The sequence below is a fragment of the Cavenderia fasciculata genome (assembly GCF_000203815.1).
Source record: "Cavenderia fasciculata unplaced genomic scaffold Scf_ET2XIPL01COFD4-5, whole genome shotgun sequence".
NCBI lineage: Eukaryota > Evosea > Eumycetozoa > Acytosteliales > Cavenderiaceae > Cavenderia > Cavenderia fasciculata.
In genome coordinates, this window is record NW_004457695.1 from 409,312 (window position 1) to 430,661 (window position 21,350).

The following is a 21,350-nucleotide window of genomic DNA, read 5'->3' on the forward strand; positions in this document are numbered from 1 at the left end:
CCCACTCTAGCACTACATTGCTCATTGTATTGGTGGTACAAGGAGACGTGTCAGGATGTGAAGAAGTTCCATTGTTTGTTGTAGAGGAGGTTGTTGGGATTAGTTAATATTCATGTTATTGATCATATTCATATTATTTAATTGTTGGATGATGAGGGATGATAGTATTGTTTGTTGATTCAGAATGACTTTGTTGACGTTGCTTATTGTAGGTAAAGAGCCATAGGTCATGAACCAAGTGAGGCCGTCACAAGTCCTGATACCTTGTAGTGGATGGGATATGGTGTGAAGATGTTATACCAGCCATGGGGTGTTGTACTGGTAAATCTATGGATATTGAAACCAAAGACTATATTCCTTTCAGGATCTAGAGCCGCAGTGAACATCCATTGCAAGAAATGCAGAGCAACGGCAATGTGAGATACTCGTCAAGGCCGCGACGGTTTCCTTTCATTTCTTGCTTGAAGAAATGGTCCAAAATTGCAAGACCACGCCATCCTAATTACCGGCGAAGCTCGTAGTTATGTTCGTTGTTGACATGCAAAAGCGGACAACTACCAATAACTATCACACAACTAGTTGCAACTGTGGACTATGAGAGAGTGAGTGACAGGAGGATGTGTGAGCAACCATAGCTCAAATCATAGTACATGAAATCATTCTACACATCGATCCAGCAGCACAACAAATAATAAAAGTAAAGATTAGAGTAACTGTTTGTAGTATAACTAACGCTTTATCTGATTCTTTCATATGGAAGAGAAACAAACTTTGACAAAGGGGAACCAAAACAAGGTAAATATTAACAAATGTAAAAGATACAATGTGCATTCATCATACTTATCTCTCCATGTCTCTCTTTCTCTGTGTTGTGGTTGTTTCTCCCTTCTTGTAGTTTCGTTTATCTCTCTCTCACATGGAGCCACTTTCGAAATTATTTTTGAAAAATCTCTAATTACGTATTTCGGTCTAAAACCAGACGAAAGCTATAACCCGTCAGGTGATTGACAAAACTAGTACCATAATGCAAGTATTAGCAGATAGGCTACAAGGCAAGCACTTTTAACATCTGTACAATTTGGACTACAATAGGTTAAATACTATTGTATTGCTGCATCGTAGTTGGGAACGACTTTTACTTTTCGAGGTCTTTCCCTGGGAAAAAGGCAGCGAGAACAATGTGACTAGGAGTTTGGTGATCACCTTCTTTATGACTTGGTGATTATAAGCTTTTAGTCTACAATCTCAAATTATATTTTAATTTTAAAGACAAAGATAAAACCAAACAAATAATCCATCTTGAAATCAAATCATTGATAATTGTCTCTTTGTACAAGACACGTTCAAGCACCCATGGACTTAATCTCTCTCTATATTTGAATGATCAAAATCAGGTGACGGTATGGCAGTTAACCAGGTGATCAGAGTATCACTGATGCAGAGTACGATGTCATATGACCAAAAAAAAATCACATGTGACGACACACTAAGACATATGCCGTGTCGTGTGTGTGTATAACTATAATTATAGCATGTGGTCATATGATACACAATAACTTTCTTTCGTTCGTTTTTGAAATCAAAAATGAAAGCGAAACTTTATCTCTCAAAAGTAATATATACCAAACAACACGATAATATTATAAAGTATATCTGGATTTAATGAAATAAAGTATAATAAATATTTATATATTATTATTATTATTGGTATTATCTTTAGATCTAAAAATGTATATCTAGATTCATTCCACAGATCTGTTTCGTTTATAGTTTGTGTGTGAGGTTTCATTAAATGACGAGAAAGAAAAATATTTAGTAGTATAGCAGTATAGTGCGCTTAATACGAGTAGTATTCTTATTGAACTCAAAACTCTGGGTCTTCGATACCACAACAACAAACAACAACAACAATACTTATATTTCTTTTGTGTGATCATTTATTTCGATTAAATTTAATTTTTCAAGGGAATTGTAGAGTTCCTGCTCGTCGTCCTATCATCGACTCTGTTTGCCCTCCAAACACAACAACAAACACATCAGATATTCTGTTGACTTTTTTATTTTTTTGGCTTTGCTGAACAATTGTGTTTCGTTTCGATACAGAGCGCGCAGAGAGAGCCATGAACACTCTAATTTTCAATCACACAAGAAAAAATTTGAGTTCATTGTTCAAAGTTTCTAATAATCTACGAAGAACAAGTTACACAACTACTACCACTAGTTTCTCTTCTTCTACCACCTCTACTACTAGTACCATCACCACTAACAATAGTAGCCACTATCAACCACTACAACCTTTAGCAATAAACAACACAGACAGTATGGAGAAGAATTTACAAATCTTAAGATCTTCATTTGCAAATAGAGGTAAGAAATTAAATATACAACAACATCAACAACAATAAATAGTATATACACAGACAGAGATAGAAAGATAAATAATAATGAAAGAGACGAACGACGAGACACATCACCTTTATATGAGGTTGATCGGCTATGAAGGGTAGCGAGAGGGAGAGAAGTGTAGATCATCAGAAAAAAAAAATAGCCGAGAGAGAAAAATTGCAAAAAGAAAAGAAAGAAGGATGATCTTTCGGCAAAATAATAATAATAACAGTAATAGTATACATAGATATAATATATATGGTTGCAGTTATATAATAACTATAAAAAAAGAAAAGAAAGGAATTGAAAAGAATGAAAGAGTGCAATAATAAATAATTTAAACAAAAAAGAAGAAAGAATAAGAATAAGAAGAAAAGAATGATTCTAGATTCATCTTGATGAATCATATGATTGTTGTGGTTACTCGGAGAGTAAATTTAAACAAATACGAAATTTCACTATCACGATCCCCATAATCACAATTTAAATTTCTAGTTTTGGGCAACCATGGTTCCATCGCTCTTTGTCTTTGGTTTTTTTTTAGATTTTTACAAAACAATATTAATTTTCTTTTCTTTTTATTTTAATTTTCTATTTACATCATTTTAGGAACTGCATTTACACGTGAAGAAAGAGATAAACTTGGACTTCGTGGATTATTACCACCAAGAGAAGAGACAATTGAAGATCAAGCCGAGAGATGTCTTGTACAATTCCATTCGTTTGGCAGTAATTTGGAGAAATACGTATTCCTCAATTGTTTGCGTGATCGTAATGAGACACTTTTCTACTACTTGTTGACCAACAATCTCGAGCTTATGATGCCAATCGTCTACACTCCAACCGTCGGAGAAGCCTGTCAAAAGTTTGGCAATGAGTTTCGTTTTGCTCAAGGCATGTACTTTGCCACCCAAGACAGAGGCGAGATCCGTCGTATGTTGGACAACTGGCCCAACAAGGACGTCGACATTATCGTCGTGTCTGACGGCTCGAGAATCCTCGGTCTCGGTGATCTCGGCACCAACGGCATGGGTATCCCCGTCGGCAAGCTCCAATTGTACGTCGCAGGTGCTGGCTTCAACCCCGCCAAGACACTTCCAGTGATTATCGACGCCGGAACCAACACCAAGAAATATTTGGACGACAAGTTTTACTTGGGCGAGAAACACGCCCGTATCAAGGACGAGGAGTACTATGCATTGATGGACGAGTTCTTGTCGGCCGTCTACAACAAGTGGCCCAAGGTGTTGGTGCAATTCGAGGACATTTCCAACGACCATTGCTTTGCCTTGTTGGAAAACTACCGCAACAAATATTTCTGCTTCAACGACGATATCCAGGGCACTGGGTCGGTCATCTTGTCGGGCTTTATCAACTGCATCCGTGCCGTCCAAAAGCCCATCACCGAGCACCGTCTCGTGTTCCTCGGCGCCGGATCTGCCGGCATTGGTGTCGCCGACTGCATCATGACCCTCTTCCAAGAGGCCGGCATGTCCGAAGAGGACGCCAGAAAGTGCTTCTGGTTTGTCGACTCCAAGGGTCTCATCACCACCACCCGTGGCGACGAGCTCACCCGCTACAAAAAGGCGTACGCCCGTGGCGACGTTGCCGCCGACAAGCAGCTCAAGTCGCTCGCCGACGTCGTCCGCTCCGTCAAGCCCACCGCCATCATCGGCCTCTCTGGCATTGGCGGCAGCTTCACCCAAGAGGTCGTCGAGGAAATGGCCCGTCTCAACGAAAAGCCAATCGTCATGGCCCTCTCCAACCCAACCTCCAACGCCGAGTGCACCGCCGAGCAAGCCTACACCTGGTCGCAAGGTCGTTGCATCTTTGCCTCTGGCTCCCCCTTTGCCCCCGTCCAATACAATGGCAAGACCCTCATCCCAGGCCAAGGCAACAACATGTACATCTTCCCAGCCCTCGGTCTCGGATCCGTCGTTGTCAACGCCCGTCACATCACCGACGGCATGGTCATCGCCGCCGCCAAGTCTCTCGCCTCCCAAGTCGACGACTCTGAAGTCATCCAAGGAAAGATCTACCCCGGTCTCCACAGAATCCGTGAACTCTCGGTCACTATCGCCGTCGCTGTCGCTGAAAAGGCCTACGAAGAAGGTATGGCCCAACTCCCACGTCCAGACAACCTCGAACAAGCCGTCCGTGATTTCATCTATCATCCACACTATGATCAAAAAAAGTTGGATTGACTAGCCAATAACAAAAAAAATAATAATATTTTGTTGAAATCAAAACTCTAAAATAAGTAAAACCAAACAAACAAATTCTTGATACTTTTGATTTTCAAACAACAAAAAAAAAAAAAAAAACAAAAAAAAAGAAATACAAACCCAAAATCAATAATAATAATAATAATATTAATTAATTCACAACGATCATTTGATGGAAATAGTAATAATAATAACAAAAAAAAAACAAACATATTTATTAAAACACACGCAATAATAATAATAATAATAATAATTAAATAATAACAATAAATAAATGTAATTAATATAAGTATACCAAAATTAGTCAATAATGACGGACGGACAATGAAGGTCGGACATTCCACATGATTCCATTCTAAAAAAGAATAAGAAGTTCCCAAAAATATGATGAACTCGGAAATGAGAACCTTTTTTAAAATTTTAATTACAAGTGTTGGGTTCGAGGTGATCATCAGATGACATTGAGTTGATCAAACATTACATTATTGTAGAGAGATACAGAAATAGATAAATATAAAATGGCAAAGAAGGTATATTATATCAATGATGATGATAGATTAGATTATATTGGTTATCTAACTCCTCTTGTCTCTCTCTCGGTCTTTTTATAGATTCTTATGATTGTTGGAGATTATGTAGAGGACTATGAAGTAATGGTCCCATTTCAAGCATTGTTGATGGTTGGTCATATTGTACATGCAGTATCACCAGGCAAGAAAGACAAGGATACTATTGCAACAGCAGTTCACGATTTCCTCCCAGGAGAACAAACATACACTGAATTAAAGGGTCACAGATTCGCACTCAACTTTGATTTTGATAATGTAAAGTCATCTGATTATGATGCTTTATTGGTTCCAGGTGGTAGAGCTCCAGAATTCCTTGTTTGTATCACGAGAATAATCATACATGTGTTAGGTTACTAATCAACTCTGATCTATCTATCTTTCTTTATTTTGTTGATTTAGAGATTAAATGAAAAGGTTATTTCACTTACACAAGAATTTCATAGAGACAAGAAACCAATTGCATCGGTTTGTCACGGTCTTCAAATCTTGTCGGCTGCAGGTATCTTGAAGAATGTAAATTGTACAGGTTACTTTGCTTGCAAGCCAGAGATTGTCCAAGCCGGTGGCAACTATATCGATACACCTGCTGATGGTGCCGTACAAGACGATCATATCATCTCTGCTGTCGCTTGGCCTGGTCATCCACAATGGTTAAGTTTATTCCTTCAAAAGTTGGGTACAAAGATTACTCTTTAAAATATTAAGTTAAATAATAAAATAAAAATTTCCAATATAAAGTAAATATATATATATATATTTTTATTATTGAGTATTGGTATTTATAATAAAAATTTATTTCTAATATTTTAATTTATGATGATGATGATGGATTTAACCTCCACTTTTTTTTTTTATTATTCATCTTTTTCCTTTTTTTTTTTTTAACAACAAATAAACATGAACAAAGATAATTCAAAAGTTAATTTGTTTATTTGTATATATAGACAGACTGTACTTAGAAGACACATATTCCATTTTATCAACGAGATTAGTGCACAAAGAAATATCAATGCTTTGGAAGGTCAAAAGTATTTAAAAGGAAAGGATATCATTCAATTAAGAGATATTAGAATGATATCAAAGTATGCATTACCATGGCACTTTGTAAAGCATTATCTACCTGATGATCGTAAAAAGATTGGTCGTTATGTTAGATGGCAAGCAATAAACAAGTATGCAAGTCATCCAAATGCTACTGTTGAAACATTACAACATCTTATAGAATGGTCACCACATGTCGATTTTGTTGGTGATTATCTAGACAAGACTGCAATCAATGGAAATCTGGATATATTAAAGATGATTCATCAAAGATATCCAAATACAATCATTCATACAAAAAAATCAGTTGAAGGTGCTGCAAAGAATGGTCATTTGTCAGTCATTCAATTTCTTGATTCAATCGATAAACAAGTACAACCATTAATATTTACAACACAAGTAATGGATAATGCTGCAAGTGGAGGACATAAAAGTCTAGTTGAATGGTTACATCAAAATAGAAATGAAGGAGGAACAGAGAGAGCTATTAAATTAGCATCTGAAAATGGACACTTTGATTGTGTAAAGGTATGAAACTATAAATCAAATTATAATTAATGGTAATTTAAAAGAATCTAATTATCTATATTTAGTATCTTGTAGAGAATATGAGTATTAAAAAAGGAACTGAAGAGGCTATGAATATGGCTGCATTGAATGGACATTATGATATTGTAGTATATTTACATCAACATTCATACATTTGTACAACTAGAGCCATTGATGGTGCTGCAGCCAAAGGACATTTAAATATAATTAAATTCCTTCAAGAGAATAGAACTGAAGGATGTTCTCGAGGAGCTATGAATATTTCATCAGCAAATGGTCATTTGGATTGTGTTAGAGTATGCACTAGGTTCATAATTAATAACTTCATTTCAATTATTCTATTGACATAATATTAATTGCTTTAAACTTTCTATATTTCTATAGTTTTTACATAATCATAGAAGTGAAGGATGTACAACTGATGCTATGGATGAGGCATCTGCTAACGGTCATTTATCTGTGGTTGAATATTTACATCATAATAGAAGTGAAGGATGCACAAAATATGCCCTTGATTCAGCAGCCAAATCCAATCACCTCTCAATTGTGAAATTCCTGGTAAAGAATAGAACAGAGGGATGTTCCAGTCGATTAAACCATATCATTGAAGATCTTACCCCAGAAATAGCCTCCATTTTGGTACCAATCATCCCACCAATCGAATTATCAAGCGATGATGATAATTTTTATGATGACACTGGTGATGATGATGACGATCAAGTTTACAATAATTATATGTATTCAAACTATAACTATAGTTCAAGCGCACACTTTGACTTTGATGAATATTATTGGGAACCTTGAATCATCCCTTCAAAGGTTTATCGATCAAAAGATTACCCATCATATATTTCCAAACAAATCTATCTCAAAGAGTAAATTAAAGAAATCTATCATCCCCTTTTAATTATTTCTTCTTTTTTGATTCACTTGTCTATCCACCAAGCAACCATACATCTCCAACAAGCTTGGAATTTTTTTTTTCGAGTTTCAAGTTGGGAGAAAAAAAATAAAGGCTGCATCGACTTCGATTCAAAATTGTCTTCTTGTTGTTCATAATCTTCAAAAGAATTTAAATTGTTTTGAAGATACAAATACACTTACTCATCATTCAATTGAACAAAGATGATGACACAAAATAGTTTCCTTGGGTTACAGATACCTCTAGATAAAATAGATCAATTACATCAAGATGCAGATAAAGTAGAGGGATTTATTGATCAACAAGACGGGAATGAAGAAAATCAACAAGACAATTCTTCTACTACTACAAATATGTATGTTGAAATCTATTAAAAATAGTGGTTTATAATACTTCTTCTTCTAACCTTGATACTATTTATCAAAAAAGATCATCACCAACAACAACAACAACAAAAAAGGAAGAAAAAAAGAAAAAGAAGAAAAAGAATAAAAACAAGATTAGAAAGAAAGCACCTTATGTTGAACCTGGGGATATAGTAAAAGGTGTAAATGATGAACATACAGTCATATACGACTATGGAAATGTTATCAATGTAAAAAATGTTGATACAAACAAAGAATGGAATGAAGCAATATTGGGAAAGTATCTAAAGGATGCTGGGTTTGTAAAAGGTTTATACAACTCTGCAAGTATCAAATCTTGGATGACACCAATCTACATTCAATTTGCCAACAAGTTGTTGTCTCATTTACCTCGAAAGGATGGTAAAAGTCCAGCTGTTCCAATAACTGGTCATGGTCAAACTGACTTTAACGCTGCCTTTAACACCATTTCATCTGAAACGTTTGGAAACATACTGCCAAATATGCCTTCATCCTACAAGATGATGACATCGTTACTAGTCGTCGCAGCATATGTATTGGGGTTCTCTGGATTTGGTCGTGGGGGATATCTTCCCAATATAGTCAAACACACTCTTGTCGAGAATAATGCAGTCATTCCAAGAGACTTTCCTGACCTTGCTCGCAAAGTTCAATACCATTTCAATGTATACTATGGTCTATCAGGTCAACAAGTACAGGTCGTATGGGATAAAACAAAGTTGACAAAATACCTTGAAAACAATGTCATTAGAAAATACACAACCACCAAGTATCCAGCCACCGAGCTAAATATCACGTATATCATTACACTGTGTAAATCGGTTATGTCTCAAATCTATAAATTAGAGAACAAGAGTATTCCAAAAGATATATTGGATGTAGATATAGAAAAGGTTGAATTGGTAATTGACATGATGGGAAGTATGGCAAAACCATATTGGAATGAACAAGATATTTTCTGGTATAAAATGAGAATGATTATATTACAAATTACACTCATCGCATTCCAAACTGGTATCCCCAATTATGTGCACATTCCACTGATTGACAGTTGTCTTAAACAAGAGATAATCGATCATTTAGAAAACCCTATTTATGAATTTAAAAAAGATCTCAAAAGTACATTCCAAATTCTTTTTGCTCTACTTGTTGATAATCAACTATTCACAGATATTGCAAAGCAATAAATGTAAAAAATCAAATAATTAAAAAAATATTTATTTTTCAACATGATTGACACAAACTCGTGAGTGTCCACTAAATGATGCTGGTTTTGTTAGAGGCTCATATAGTTCTCCAAAAAACAAAGTAGAGATAACACCAATGTTTATTAAATTTTCCAAAAAGTTGTATTTATATAAACAAGACATTGTCACTCTTACTGGAAATGGTCAAACAGACTTTGACGCAGTCTATTCTTATATGAGATCTGGAGTATATGAAAAAGAGGGGAAAATCATTCTACCCTCTTACACTTTAATGGCAACATTGCTTGTTGCTGCAGCATACGTCGTTGGATTTAATGGATTTGGTAGAGGGACAATACCCAACATTGTCAAAAATGGACTTGTCGAGAATAATGCAGTAATTCCACTCAATGTATCAGAGCTATTCAAAAAGATCAATTTCAGTTCGAACAGATACTTTGGTCTAGTAAATTAACAAGAATCGATTGTATGGGACAAGGAAAAGATGGCATACTACCTACCAAACAATGGTGTCAGAAAATACAATCCAACAAAATACGAAGCAACCCAAAATAATATTATTCGTATGGTCTCACTATGTCAAGCAGTTTTTGCTCAAATGCTGGCATTCTATATTAGTCCAAACATACAAGAAAAAGGATTACATTTGGTACTGGAAATGATGCAACTAACACAATCAAAAATTGAAAAGAGGACTGCTGAAATGCAACTCGACAAGCTTGGTCGTCTGACATTACCATTATTAAAACTACCAGAACCATCTTGGATTTTTACTATTTGAATGTGTGTACTTGCCTTTACATTGATAGCATTCGAGACGGGTATCATCAACTTTTTCTACCCTCCATTAATCAATGAATACCTTTAACCACATGTATTAGGATCATTAGATCACGATCTTTATGGAGAGGATGCAAACTCGATCACTGGTACCCTTTTTGCAATCCTTAAACAAGAAAAATCATTATCAAAAAAAATAAAAAAATAAATAAATAATAATTCTCACAATTTCAACTTTCCACAAACTTCAAACTCCAATTTCACCTTCAACAACAACTTCAAATTTTTGTTTTGTGGTCATTCTTTCCCTTTACAAACCAAACCATCTTGTCTGTATACAATTATTTATTTATTTATTTAATAATGGATAATAATAATATTAGTAACGATTCTTTTGAACTTGTAACAGTTGACAAACAACTAGCAATAGGTCAATTACAAATGAATGATGATGACCATGCTACAACTTCAACTTCTTCAACCACCACCACTACTACTACTATCTCCACTCTCAACTCTAACCAAGTGTATGTTTATTCCTATAGTTAATAATATCACTTTAATCTCTAATCTTTTTTAAATATTGAAATTTATTTAGAACATCAGATCAACTAGGAGAAAAGAAGAAAAGAAAAAAAAGAAAAAAAATAGAGAAAAGAGATTTAAAAAACATTTTGTAGAATTTGGTGATATTGTTGAAGGAGTCAATGATGAACATCTTTACCATTACAAATATGGAAATGTTGTAAATGTAAAGATTGATATTGAAAAGGAATGGACTGAAGAAATATTGGGAAAGTATTTAAAGGATGCTGGCTTTGTCAAAGGCTCATTACGCTGGTTCAAGTACCAAAGCTGCAATGACTCCAATCTATATTCAATTTGCTGAAAAGTTGTTGTCATTTATTGCTTGTAGTCGACAATGTTGTGAGAACTACCAGTGTGTCGAGATCACTGGTAATGGTAAGATTGACCTAAACAATGCTATCAATGTCCTTTCATGTCAATTATTTCAAGAGAAAAATGACACGATACCACCATCCTATACATTGATGGCATCGTTACTTGTAGTTTTATCATACTTGATGGGACTTTCTGGATTTGGTAGAGGCTGTATTCCAAACATTGTAAAGAAAACACTTGTCGAGAAGAATGCAGTCATTCCACGTATTGGATCTGAACTCTATACCAAGATCAATTACTGTTGGAATAGATATTATGCTCTAGTCGATCAACACCACAAAATAGTATGGGATCAATCCAAAATGACACAGTACCTCCTCAACAATGGGATTAGACAATTCAGTACCTCCAAATTCCCAACCAATCCAGAAAATTTACGTAATATTTATATTCCATGTAAAATGGTGGTTTCTGTGATCAACAAGACTATTCTTGGCATGGATGGACAAAAGGCAAATACTCCACCAGTGGTAGATATAGAGGCTGCTGAATCTGTAATTCAAGAGATGGGTCGTATGATATTACCTCTTTGGAAATCAACTGAAAAAGCAACTGATTTTAAAAAAGCTATCATCATTAGTGTCATTAAAATTACTTTGTTGGCATTCGAGACTGGTATCACCAACTATATCTACAACCCATTGATAAACTACCTTAAATCAGATATTCTACTCCATCTCGAACACAATTGTTTCGATTTTAAAGATGAAATCGATTCCACATCAAAGATTTTTGTCCAAATTTTATATAACCTTGTAGAATATTTATAAAGTATTCAATATACATATCTCAATATATTTAAAAATCATTAATATCAACCATATGTAAATTCAATAATTCTTTTTAAATAAAACTTAAAAACTTTAATGGTTTAGGTGAAAGATGAATTTCAAGAATACGATTCATCATCAATTTGATTTTAGAAAAAGAAAATAATAGTAATAGTATTGAGTTTTTTCAATATAATTTAGATGAAATTTCAGTTGATCTTTTTAAAAAGAAAACATCTCAAAACCTTTGTCAAACAATTAAATCAATTTTCAACGATATTCCAAAATATGATAGTAAATTCAAAAAAGAAAATAGTGTCCCACTCAAAACCAATCGACCACACACATATATTAGATTATTATGATCTATAGAGATATTTAGATAACTAAAGATAATTATTTTAGTATATTTTTCATGACAAGCAATGATCACAAATTCAAAAGCTAATTTATTTATTAGAATCTTCAGACATTCAATACTCAGGTATCAAATATTCGATTATATCAAGCAATTTGGTGAACTGTCAAGATTAGATGGTGATGAGAAACCTTATATCAAAGGAAGAGATATAATCACAATCATCAAACAACGATGTGATCTTGGAACTATATCAAAGTATGCATTGCCTTGGCACTTTGTTAAACATTATCTTCCATCTGCTGATTGTAAAGAGATAAACAAATATGTTAGATGGCAAGCAATCAATCAGTATACAACACATCCAAATGCAACTGTTGAATCGTTGGAAGGTCTCATTGAATGGTCACCTGATGTCTATTTTGTTGGTGATTATCTAGACAAGACTGCAATCAATGGAAAGATAGATATATTAAAGATGATTCATAGTCGTTATCCAAATACAATCATGCACACAAACAAATCAGTTGAAGGCGCTGCATTGAATGGAGACCTGCAAATGATTCAACTCCTTGGCTCAATCGATAACAAAGGAATACCAATATTCACATCTCAAGTAATGGATAATGCTGCAACTAAAGGTTGGTTAGAAATATTAAAATGGGTACATCAAAATAAAAGTGAATCTGGAACAACTGAACAAGCAATCAACAAGGCAGCAGAAAATGGACACTTTGAATGTGTAAAGGTATGTACCTATTTGTTAATACGTTAAAATACACAATTCTAATAATATATCTATTTTATATTTTTTAGTTTCTTGTAGAGAATACAAAAGAAGAAGGAACTGAAGAGGCTATAAACATGGCCGCACGCAATGGTCATTTTAATATTGTTCAATATTTACATCAACATGATTATATTTGCACGACTAGAGCCATTGATGGTGCCGCTGAAAATGGACATTTAAATATAATTAAATACCTTTCAGAGAATAGAACTGAAGGATGTAGTGAAAAGGCTATGGATCTTGCATCATCTAATGGTCATTTGGATTGTGTCAAGGTATGTTATTAAATATATATATATAATATTATTATAGTTTAGACTTTATTGTTTTTTGACTCTTTTTTTCTATATTTCTATAGTATTTACATAATCATAGAAGTGAAGGATGTACAAATCATGCAATGGATGAGGCATCTGCTAATGGTCATTTAGAGGTGGTTAAATATTTACATCATAATAGGAGTGAAGGTGCAACCGAAAAAGCTATGGATGAGGCATCTGCTAACGGTCATTTAGAGGTGGTTAAATATTTACATCATAATAGGAGTGAAGGTGCAACTGAAAAAGCAATGGATGAGGCATCTGCTAACGGTCATTTATCTATTGTTCAATTCTTACATGACCACAGAACTGAAGGATTCACAGCGAGAGCCATGGATGAAGCTGCAGAAAATGGATTTGTATCAGTTATAGAATTCCTTCATTTTAATCAAAGTGAAGAATGTTCACCCAAAGCAATCACAAAAGCAGCAGAGAACGGTCATTTATCTGTAATTGAATTCCTTCATTGCAATCAAAGTGAAGGATTTACAACCAAAGTAATGGATAAAGCAGCAGAGAACGGCCATTTGGATGTAATAGAGTTTTTACATTGCCACAGAACTGAAGGATACTCAAAGAGAATTGTAAAACAAGTTGTTTCCAAAGGACATTTAGATGTATTGATTTGGATACACAACACACTCCCTCCAACTCTTGACGGGTCACCACTTTTTAAAGCTGGAATGATTGAACTAGCTCATCAATACATCAACTGGACATCGGAACCATCTAGATTTCACCGTATTATCAAATGGTTATATGATAACAATATTGGAGTAGATGAGAGTAATCAACACATGGCTGCTTCCATTTCGGAAAAGTACAATTCAAATAACACTCCCTATACATATGTAATGGGCCTGGATAGTAACTTGGAAATGCTTCGAACCCCTCTTGTCAACTCTTGGAATTACTCTCTTTGTCGAGCATTCGAGAATGGATACTATTTTATGGTTTTGTATCTTATTGAATGTTTTCCAAGAGAAAGAGGTGATGGCATCCTTGATCTTCCTTTTTCTCAATACCTTTCAACTGTAGACTTGGTTTGTAGAATTGGAAAGGGAACAAGATTGAAAACTGACATTAAATTTAAAAACAATTATTCTTTAATTGTTTATTTAAATGAAAACGATAGACCAACACGTTATGCTCAAATCGATGAAGCAGCCAAAGATGGACAATTCTCATTGGTATCCTATCTCTATCATAAAGGGTTTTATTGCTCCTTAATTGCTTTGGAAGAGTCTTCAAAGTGTGGTTATTTATCAATTATCAAAGTATATATACATTACAATCAATATAAACACCAGATCTCTCTTTCTCTAACAATCGATAAATATCTATTTTCTTTTTTTTTTTAGTTTCTTGTAAAACATAGGGAAAATGAAAGAAGCATAGTAAGTCGTCCATCACTGACATATGCAGCCTCAAGAGACAAACTTTCTTGTCTGTTATTCCTTCTCCGACACCTTCGTAAAGTCTCGGTCAAGGGTCTGGAGATGGAAGCCACCAATGGTAGCCTTACCACCCTACAAGCAATTCCAAAATTCCTAAGAGACAATGATCCTGATACATTGATCCATGCAGCTCGCAATGGTTGGTTGACAATCGTTCAATATCTCTACAACAACAACAAGAACAACAAAGAAGCTGCATTTAAGGAAGCAATGAACCCTCAAATTGCCTCTATCATGGAACCTTTCATCGGACACATCAGAGATGAGGCCCAATTTTATCGGTCTGATTACAACCATGATGATTATTATTATTTTGATGAATATAAAATCGTTCCTTCGAAATTTGAAGAATATGAAGAATATTTTGATCAATTTAATTATAAATAAAACAAATTATTTAATATTCATTTATTTTTCCTTGATTGCCCATTGTTCCTTCATATTATCTGTATTGATTCCTACCATTGCTTCTCCCAAGTTTTCACTCACTAATTAAATAAAATAAAAAAGGGAAATTAGAAAATTAAATTATTTATAAATATCATAATTTGATTCTCTTTTGTTTCAATTTTGTTTACATACATTCAGCAATTTTTTTAGGATCATTGTAATGGGTTACTGCTTGAACAATGGCTTTGGCTCTTTTGATTGGATCACCACTTTTGAAAATACCTGATCCTACAAACACACCGTCCATTCCAAGTTGCATCATGAGAGCTGCGTCGGCTGGGGTAGCAACACCACCAGCAGCAAAGTTGACAACTGGCAAACGACCAAGAGCCTTAACTTCTCTGACCAACTCGATGGGTGCTTGGATCTCCTTGGCATAGGTGAATAATTCATCGTCGTCCATCATCACCAACTTTTTAATCTCCTTGTTGACTGCTCGAGCATGACGTACTGCCTCGACAATGTTTCCTGTTCCAGCCTCTCCCTTGGTTCTAATCATGGCAGCACCCTCTGAGATTCTACGCAATGCCTCTCCCAAATTTCTGCATCCACAAACAAATGGTACTTCAAACTTGTTCTTGTTTATATGATTTTCTTCGTCGGCAATGGTCAACACTTCACTCTCGTCAATATAGTCAATACCAATGGCCTGGATGATCTGTGCCTCTACAAAATGTCCAATTCTAACCTTGGCCATCACAGGAATACTAACAGCTTCCATAATACCCTTGATCATTGTTGGATCTGACATTCTTGCTACTCCTCCAAAATGTCTAATATCTGCTGGTATTTTCTCTAATGCCATTACTACAAAAAAAAGTAATTAATATCAATAAACTATTGAAAAAAGACATAGATAAAGAGATAATTATATTTTCTTTTTTTTTTTCCATACCTGCAACAGCACCTGCTTCTTCAGCTATTCTAGCTTGTTCCGGGGTTACTACATCCATAATAACACCACCTTTTAACATTTGAGCCAAGGCAGCCTTGGTTTTAAATGTTGATATTTTAACAACTGGCTTATTGTTGTTGATTGGTAAAGTTTCCTTTGATTCCATTTTTAATACTGTTGACATGATTAAAATAAATTATAGAATAGAAAAAGAAATAGAAAAAGATAAATGAAACGTTGTAAGTAAAGAATGAAATGATAGATGAAAAAATAGATAATGATTATTATGATGAACTGCAGGAGAAGTTGTGGTGTGGTAAAGTTGATGATGCCATGCAACCCACTACCACCAATCAGATGATGATTTGATATATGTCGATTTTTTTTTTTTTTGAACTTCAACTCTTTATGTATCTTTTTATCTCCTTTTATCTATTATCTCTTTCCATCTCCTCTATCTCTTACATGATTTATTTGTTGTTTAATTAATTGTTGATAATTGATATCATTATTATATTATTGTTTTTATAAATAGATTTAGTTTCTTGATATCAATACCAAGAAGATGATTGTTTGTTGATGTCATATGACGATGAATAAAAGACTCTCTTGTCTAGACGAATAAAATAAAATAGTATTTCTGAGAATGAAAACGACATATCCCTCTTTTAGACATTATCCAATCAAATTGAATTTTGCTTGAAAATCTTTTTTTAAAATTCTTACATATTTATCTAAAAGTTATCTATTATATTATTTGTCTAACTATATTTTGTTTGTTTATAATGATTACTAAAGGTTTGATGATGATGATGGGGGGTTTTAATACAAAAATGAAGGTTAACAACAAATTCAATTAAGGTAGTTCCATCTCCGACGACCCGCAAAAAATGTGTTTTGAATGCATGCCTGGTTTCCGGATTAGGGGGGTAAAGATTTTGTTGGGATTCCACGCGTTCTCTCTTTGCAATTTAATTAAATTAAAAAATCGGCATGCATGCTTGCATTGGGATGGGACATACCCTCAGACCGGTGAATCATAAATTAAAGAATACCCATAGATACGTAATGTTCACAAGACACAAAGTAGAAATTTCAAAAAGGTAAAGAAAAGAAACAAACAAACGAATGGTCATTACGCAATACCTTTCTTTTTTAGAAAGAATGAATGATCATCACACGAGTCGGGTAGGGGGGGGTGTGGTTATTGAGTGGTGGGTATACTTATCAAAACTCGAATCATCACTAAATCAACCCCCTACCATACGTCAACCTTTTAAGAATAATTAACTAATATTAAATATATTTTTAATTTATTTATTCTTTACGAAGAGTAATAATAATAATTTAATAATATTTTTAGAATAATAATAATAATGACAAATGATACAATTAGAGTAGGAGTATTATCTCTACAAGGAGGAGTGATTGAACATGTAAACATGTTAAAAAAGATAGCCAATGTAATAGTCAAGGAATTAAAATCAACTGAACAAATCAAAGTTTTCGATCCACATGGAATGATATTACCTGGTGGTGAGAGTACTGCAATGGCCATTATCGCTGAAAAGGATCAAGAGTTGTTCCCTTATCTACAACAATTGGTTCATTCTCAAAAGATTGCTGTTTGGGGTACATGTGCAGGTTCAATCATGTTATCTAATCAAGTTGATCATCAAAAAAAAGGAGGGTACGTACACAAACAAATCAACCATACCAATTGAACCAATCAATATATATATATATGATTATAGATTTACTTACTTTATATTTTCTCTCTTTAGACAATCATTAATTGGAGGATTAGAAGTTCAAATATCAAGAAATTACTTTGGTCGACAAATTAATAGTTTTGAAACAACTCTAACATTGAATTTACATGATGATCAAGAAGAAGGTGGAGCAAGTATAAACAAAATGGAATTTGAAGGTATATTTATTAGAGCACCAGCCATCCTTAAAACATTATCCGACAAGGTACACATTATAAGTGATTTTAATCATACCAAACCAGATGGCACCGAAGAAACTGTCATTGTTGCAGTACAACAAGACAACATGTTGGCAACTGTATTCCATCCTGAACTAACAAATGATAATAGATTTCATCAATACTTTGTTGATTTTATAATTAAAAATAATCAACAACAACAACAACAATTAAATATAATTAAATAATAATTAAATAAATAATATAATATAAATATGTATAAAATAATCAATGTATTTCTTATCTGATTTGATTTGATTTTTAAAACAAACAATTTTTGATGATTTATTAAAAAGGTTCAAAAATGTTTAAGCATCTGGACATTCCAAAGAACCATCCTTGATTTGGGCTTGGATTTCCTTTGGTGACTTTCCGTTGACCTTGCAACCAATGGAGTTAGCAGTACCTAAGATTTCGAGGACGGTAGCCTTGAATTCGACGGCACCAGACTTGAAACGCATGGTACGGGCAATCTTGACGATTTCCTCAAGTGGGATGTTACCGTGATGCTTGATGTTCTTTTCCTTCTTACGATCTCTGGGTGGTTCCTTGAGGGCCTTGATAACCAAAGCAGAAGCGGATGGGAGAACTTCAGCAGAGGCGATACGGTTTTGAATGGTCAACTTGACTTGAACCTTCATACCCTTCCATGGCATGGTGGCCTTGGCAATATCATCACCAACCTTCTTTGGGGAGACACCGAGTGGACCCAACTTTGGGGCAAGGGTGGACATGGCACCACCTTCACCACCAGCTACTCTGAGGAATACTAAAGTAAATTAAAAAGAAAATAATTAATATTATTATTCGATGTTATAGTAGTATTGTATGTATGTTTATCAATCATCGTAGTAGTTAGTAGTAGAAGCGAGCGAACGAGTATTATTATTATTATTGACGATCAAAATTATTAATTGTTTTTGTTTCGTTTCGTTCGAGTAGATTATTCCATTGTGTGTGGGTGAGTGTTGATGTTAAAGAGTAATGAAAGAGTAACATGATGATAGATTCATTATTATATTATTATTATTTTCGTTTGATCAGTTGATAATTTATTATTATTATTATTATTTATTGTACTGTATTATATATATCTTGTTGCTGTGCTGTATACTACTACTGACTACTTTGATTGATACTATACTATAGTTTAATAGACATACCTTCAACTTTTTCGGATGGGTCAACTTTTGGAGGCATTGTTTGTCTTTTTTGTTATGAACACTGAGCTAAAGAGAAAAAGAAGAACTTTTGTGCGACACATAGGTCGCTCACCGAAAAAAAATTGCGACACTTGAGAGAATTAAAAAAAAATTCAAAAAAATTCATCGTTTCTGTCGAAAAAATACGAAAGCAAAACGAAAAAAAAAATGCACGGTGAAGTTTGACCGAAAGGATCACCAAGCACTTTTTCTCACCTAGTTGTATCGATTTTAATTGACAGTAATGATAGACTTATTAAACCCTTTTTAATTTAATCAAGTAAAACACAATTAATATGATGATCAATATATCTTCTTCTTTTCTCAAACTACTAGTACTGAACAAAAAAGGAAAATAAAATACTCATAAACTCATTGAAAACAAACAAATTATGATTCCAATCTGACCATCTTCATAAATGATAAAGTATTGTAAAATGTAGTTACAAACAATGATCAAATAGGAAGATAACCGTGATGTATATAACCAAATTGATAATGATAATATAAAAGAGTATTTGAGTATGAGAGTCTCCATCCTGTTCCGTCATAGAAAAGAAAAGAGAGAGAAGAGAGTACAAGATTGTGAGTTTTTAGTTCATTAGGTTGGTAAGTTGTTACACACTTCTTAGCTGATGCCGACTTTAATGGCCACAGCCCAACTGTCTCTACAAACTAAATTATAAACTATCAAATCTTATCCTTTTCTACATCTATCTATTCCTTTTCCCATTTGCCCAAAGAGATTGGTGTTGTTTAAAATAGTTCATTAGGTCGGTATGTTGTTACACGTTTCTTAGCTGATGCCGACTTTAATGGCCACAGCCCGACTGTCTCTACAAACTATTTGTTACAATCCCAATCCTTTTTTTTTTTTATACTCTTTTTAATTATTTTCAATTGATGGTTATATACATACGGTTTTGGTTGATTTGGAGTTGTTTGTTTGTTTGTTGGAATTAAATAAATTTGGTTGATTGATTAATTGATTGATTTTGGATTTTGATTTTTGATTTGTTATTAGTATTATTATTATTATATTATTATTATTATTACTAACTATATTTATTATATTATCGATAGTGACGTTATTATTATTATTATTATTAATATTATTAATATAATTTCTTTTCTTTATGAAGAGTGAAATAAAGTCCTTCGAAATCATAATAAGTAAGTGTATCATAAGCAACATTTGTAAATGCCAATAACCATTCAAAGATTGAATATTTACTATAAGCTAAATAAATAAAATATTAATATTAATAATTATTGATTGATTTAGATATATCTATCTATCTATTTCTTTGACTTACCCAATGGAACACAATAAAAAGTATGATCAACAAAATATTTCAATGAGCTTACAAAGAGCAAGAAATGGACGATACCAGAGATGACCTTCCACTTGAAAGAAAAGAGGTCGCGTTGTGTCTTTGGACTATAGTTGGGGGAGATGAGGGAGAGGAGTGAGCGGTTGCCCGAGCCATTGTACTTGAACTTGATACGGGTGTGGTAGAGCACGGCCGAATGAGTGTACATAAAGAGGAACGAGAAGATGACGTACGAGACGAAACCAATCTGATGAGCAAACAAATGTTCAGACGAGGAGATGTAGATCCAACCACCAGCTGAAAACACACGAATCGTGTCAAAGATGGTGGAGAGTGGAACGAGTAGACGCAACTTCTTGACCGAGTCGTTGACCGATGCACTCGAGCCAAACACCGAGACGAGAGATTGGATGTCTTCCAATCCGATATGATGGTTGAGATAGATGGTACCGAGACGCAACCCGCTGGTCAACGCCATACCGTAACGAAACACATTCATCTCTGGTGAACGGTCACCAATGGTCGACGAAATCGATGGCAAGAACTCGTACTGACGACAATGATTCTCTGTCACCTTTTTAAAATGAAGATAACATGCTAGAAACAATGTCGAAAGGAATGAAAACATAGTTATACAACCATATGCTAATGGTAATAAACTTGCTTGAAATTTAAACATCTCTCTCTAAACTTATTATTATTATTATTAAACTAACAAACTATTATATTATTATTATTTGGATTTGTCTATCAAAG

At 34.0% G+C, this 21,350-nt stretch overlaps 10 protein-coding genes across 10 annotated transcripts; 7 read left to right on the plus strand and 3 right to left on the minus strand.

Moving 5' to 3' along the window:
* Window positions 1-1,585: 1,585 nt before the first annotated feature.
* Window positions 1,586-4,589, plus strand: malA (NADP-dependent malate dehydrogenase; the record flags this gene model as incomplete). Its single annotated transcript, XM_004355181.1, has 3 exons — window positions 1,586-1,647; window positions 2,195-2,367; window positions 2,995-4,589. 3 exons carry the CDS (start codon window positions 1,586-1,588, stop codon window positions 4,587-4,589), a joined length of 1,830 nt encoding a protein of 609 aa, XP_004355233.1.
* Window positions 4,590-5,128: 539 nt separating this feature from the next.
* On the plus strand, window positions 5,129-5,875 carry PFP1 (DJ-1/ThiJ/PfpI family protein; the record flags this gene model as incomplete). Its single annotated transcript, XM_004355182.1, has 3 exons — window positions 5,129-5,140; window positions 5,222-5,494; window positions 5,579-5,875. The coding sequence occupies 3 exons, from the start codon at window positions 5,129-5,131 to the stop codon at window positions 5,873-5,875; spliced, it is 582 nt and encodes a 193-aa protein (XP_004355234.1).
* A 201-nt stretch (window positions 5,876-6,076) lies between these two features.
* DFA_07739 (uncharacterized protein) lies at window positions 6,077-7,573 on the plus strand (the record flags this gene model as incomplete). The annotated part of the gene is made up of 3 exons (XM_004355183.1): window positions 6,077-6,748; window positions 6,814-7,065; window positions 7,154-7,573. 3 exons carry the CDS (start codon window positions 6,077-6,079, stop codon window positions 7,571-7,573), a joined length of 1,344 nt encoding a protein of 447 aa, XP_004355235.1.
* A 324-nt stretch (window positions 7,574-7,897) lies between these two features.
* Window positions 7,898-10,066, plus strand: DFA_07740 (uncharacterized protein; the record flags this gene model as incomplete). Its single annotated transcript, XM_004355184.1, has 4 exons — window positions 7,898-8,046; window positions 8,121-9,196; window positions 9,444-9,707; window positions 9,744-10,066. The coding sequence occupies 4 exons, from the start codon at window positions 7,898-7,900 to the stop codon at window positions 10,064-10,066; spliced, it is 1,812 nt and encodes a 603-aa protein (XP_004355236.1).
* Window positions 10,067-10,428: 362 nt separating this feature from the next.
* On the plus strand, window positions 10,429-11,798 carry DFA_07741 (uncharacterized protein; the record flags this gene model as incomplete). The annotated part of the gene is made up of 2 exons (XM_004355185.1): window positions 10,429-10,592; window positions 10,874-11,798. 2 exons carry the CDS (start codon window positions 10,429-10,431, stop codon window positions 11,796-11,798), a joined length of 1,089 nt encoding a protein of 362 aa, XP_004355237.1.
* A 201-nt stretch (window positions 11,799-11,999) lies between these two features.
* DFA_07742 (uncharacterized protein) lies at window positions 12,000-15,110 on the plus strand (the record flags this gene model as incomplete). The annotated part of the gene is made up of 5 exons (XM_004355186.1): window positions 12,000-12,092; window positions 12,308-12,904; window positions 12,973-13,221; window positions 13,305-14,543; window positions 14,628-15,110. 5 exons carry the CDS (start codon window positions 12,000-12,002, stop codon window positions 15,108-15,110), a joined length of 2,661 nt encoding a protein of 886 aa, XP_004355238.1.
* A 187-nt stretch (window positions 15,111-15,297) lies between these two features.
* Window positions 15,298-16,234, minus strand: DFA_07743 (vitamin B6 biosynthesis family protein; the record flags this gene model as incomplete). Its single annotated transcript, XM_004355187.1, has 2 exons — window positions 15,298-15,980; window positions 16,069-16,234. 2 exons carry the CDS (start codon window positions 16,232-16,234, stop codon window positions 15,298-15,300), a joined length of 849 nt encoding a protein of 282 aa, XP_004355239.1.
* Window positions 16,235-17,444: 1,210 nt separating this feature from the next.
* On the plus strand, window positions 17,445-18,246 carry DFA_07744 (SNO glutamine amidotransferase family protein; the record flags this gene model as incomplete). The annotated part of the gene is made up of 2 exons (XM_004355188.1): window positions 17,445-17,758; window positions 17,853-18,246. The coding sequence occupies 2 exons, from the start codon at window positions 17,445-17,447 to the stop codon at window positions 18,244-18,246; spliced, it is 708 nt and encodes a 235-aa protein (XP_004355240.1).
* Window positions 18,247-18,366: 120 nt separating this feature from the next.
* rpl12 (S60 ribosomal protein L12) lies at window positions 18,367-19,258 on the minus strand (the record flags this gene model as incomplete). Its single annotated transcript, XM_004355189.1, has 2 exons — window positions 18,367-18,827; window positions 19,222-19,258. 2 exons carry the CDS (start codon window positions 19,256-19,258, stop codon window positions 18,367-18,369), a joined length of 498 nt encoding a protein of 165 aa, XP_004355241.1.
* A 1,117-nt stretch (window positions 19,259-20,375) lies between these two features.
* DFA_07746 (uncharacterized protein) lies at window positions 20,376-21,273 on the minus strand (the record flags this gene model as incomplete). Its single annotated transcript, XM_004355190.1, has 4 exons — window positions 20,376-20,500; window positions 20,577-20,667; window positions 20,756-20,841; window positions 20,904-21,273. 4 exons carry the CDS (start codon window positions 21,271-21,273, stop codon window positions 20,376-20,378), a joined length of 672 nt encoding a protein of 223 aa, XP_004355242.1.
* Between the last annotated feature and the right edge of the window lie 77 nt (window positions 21,274-21,350).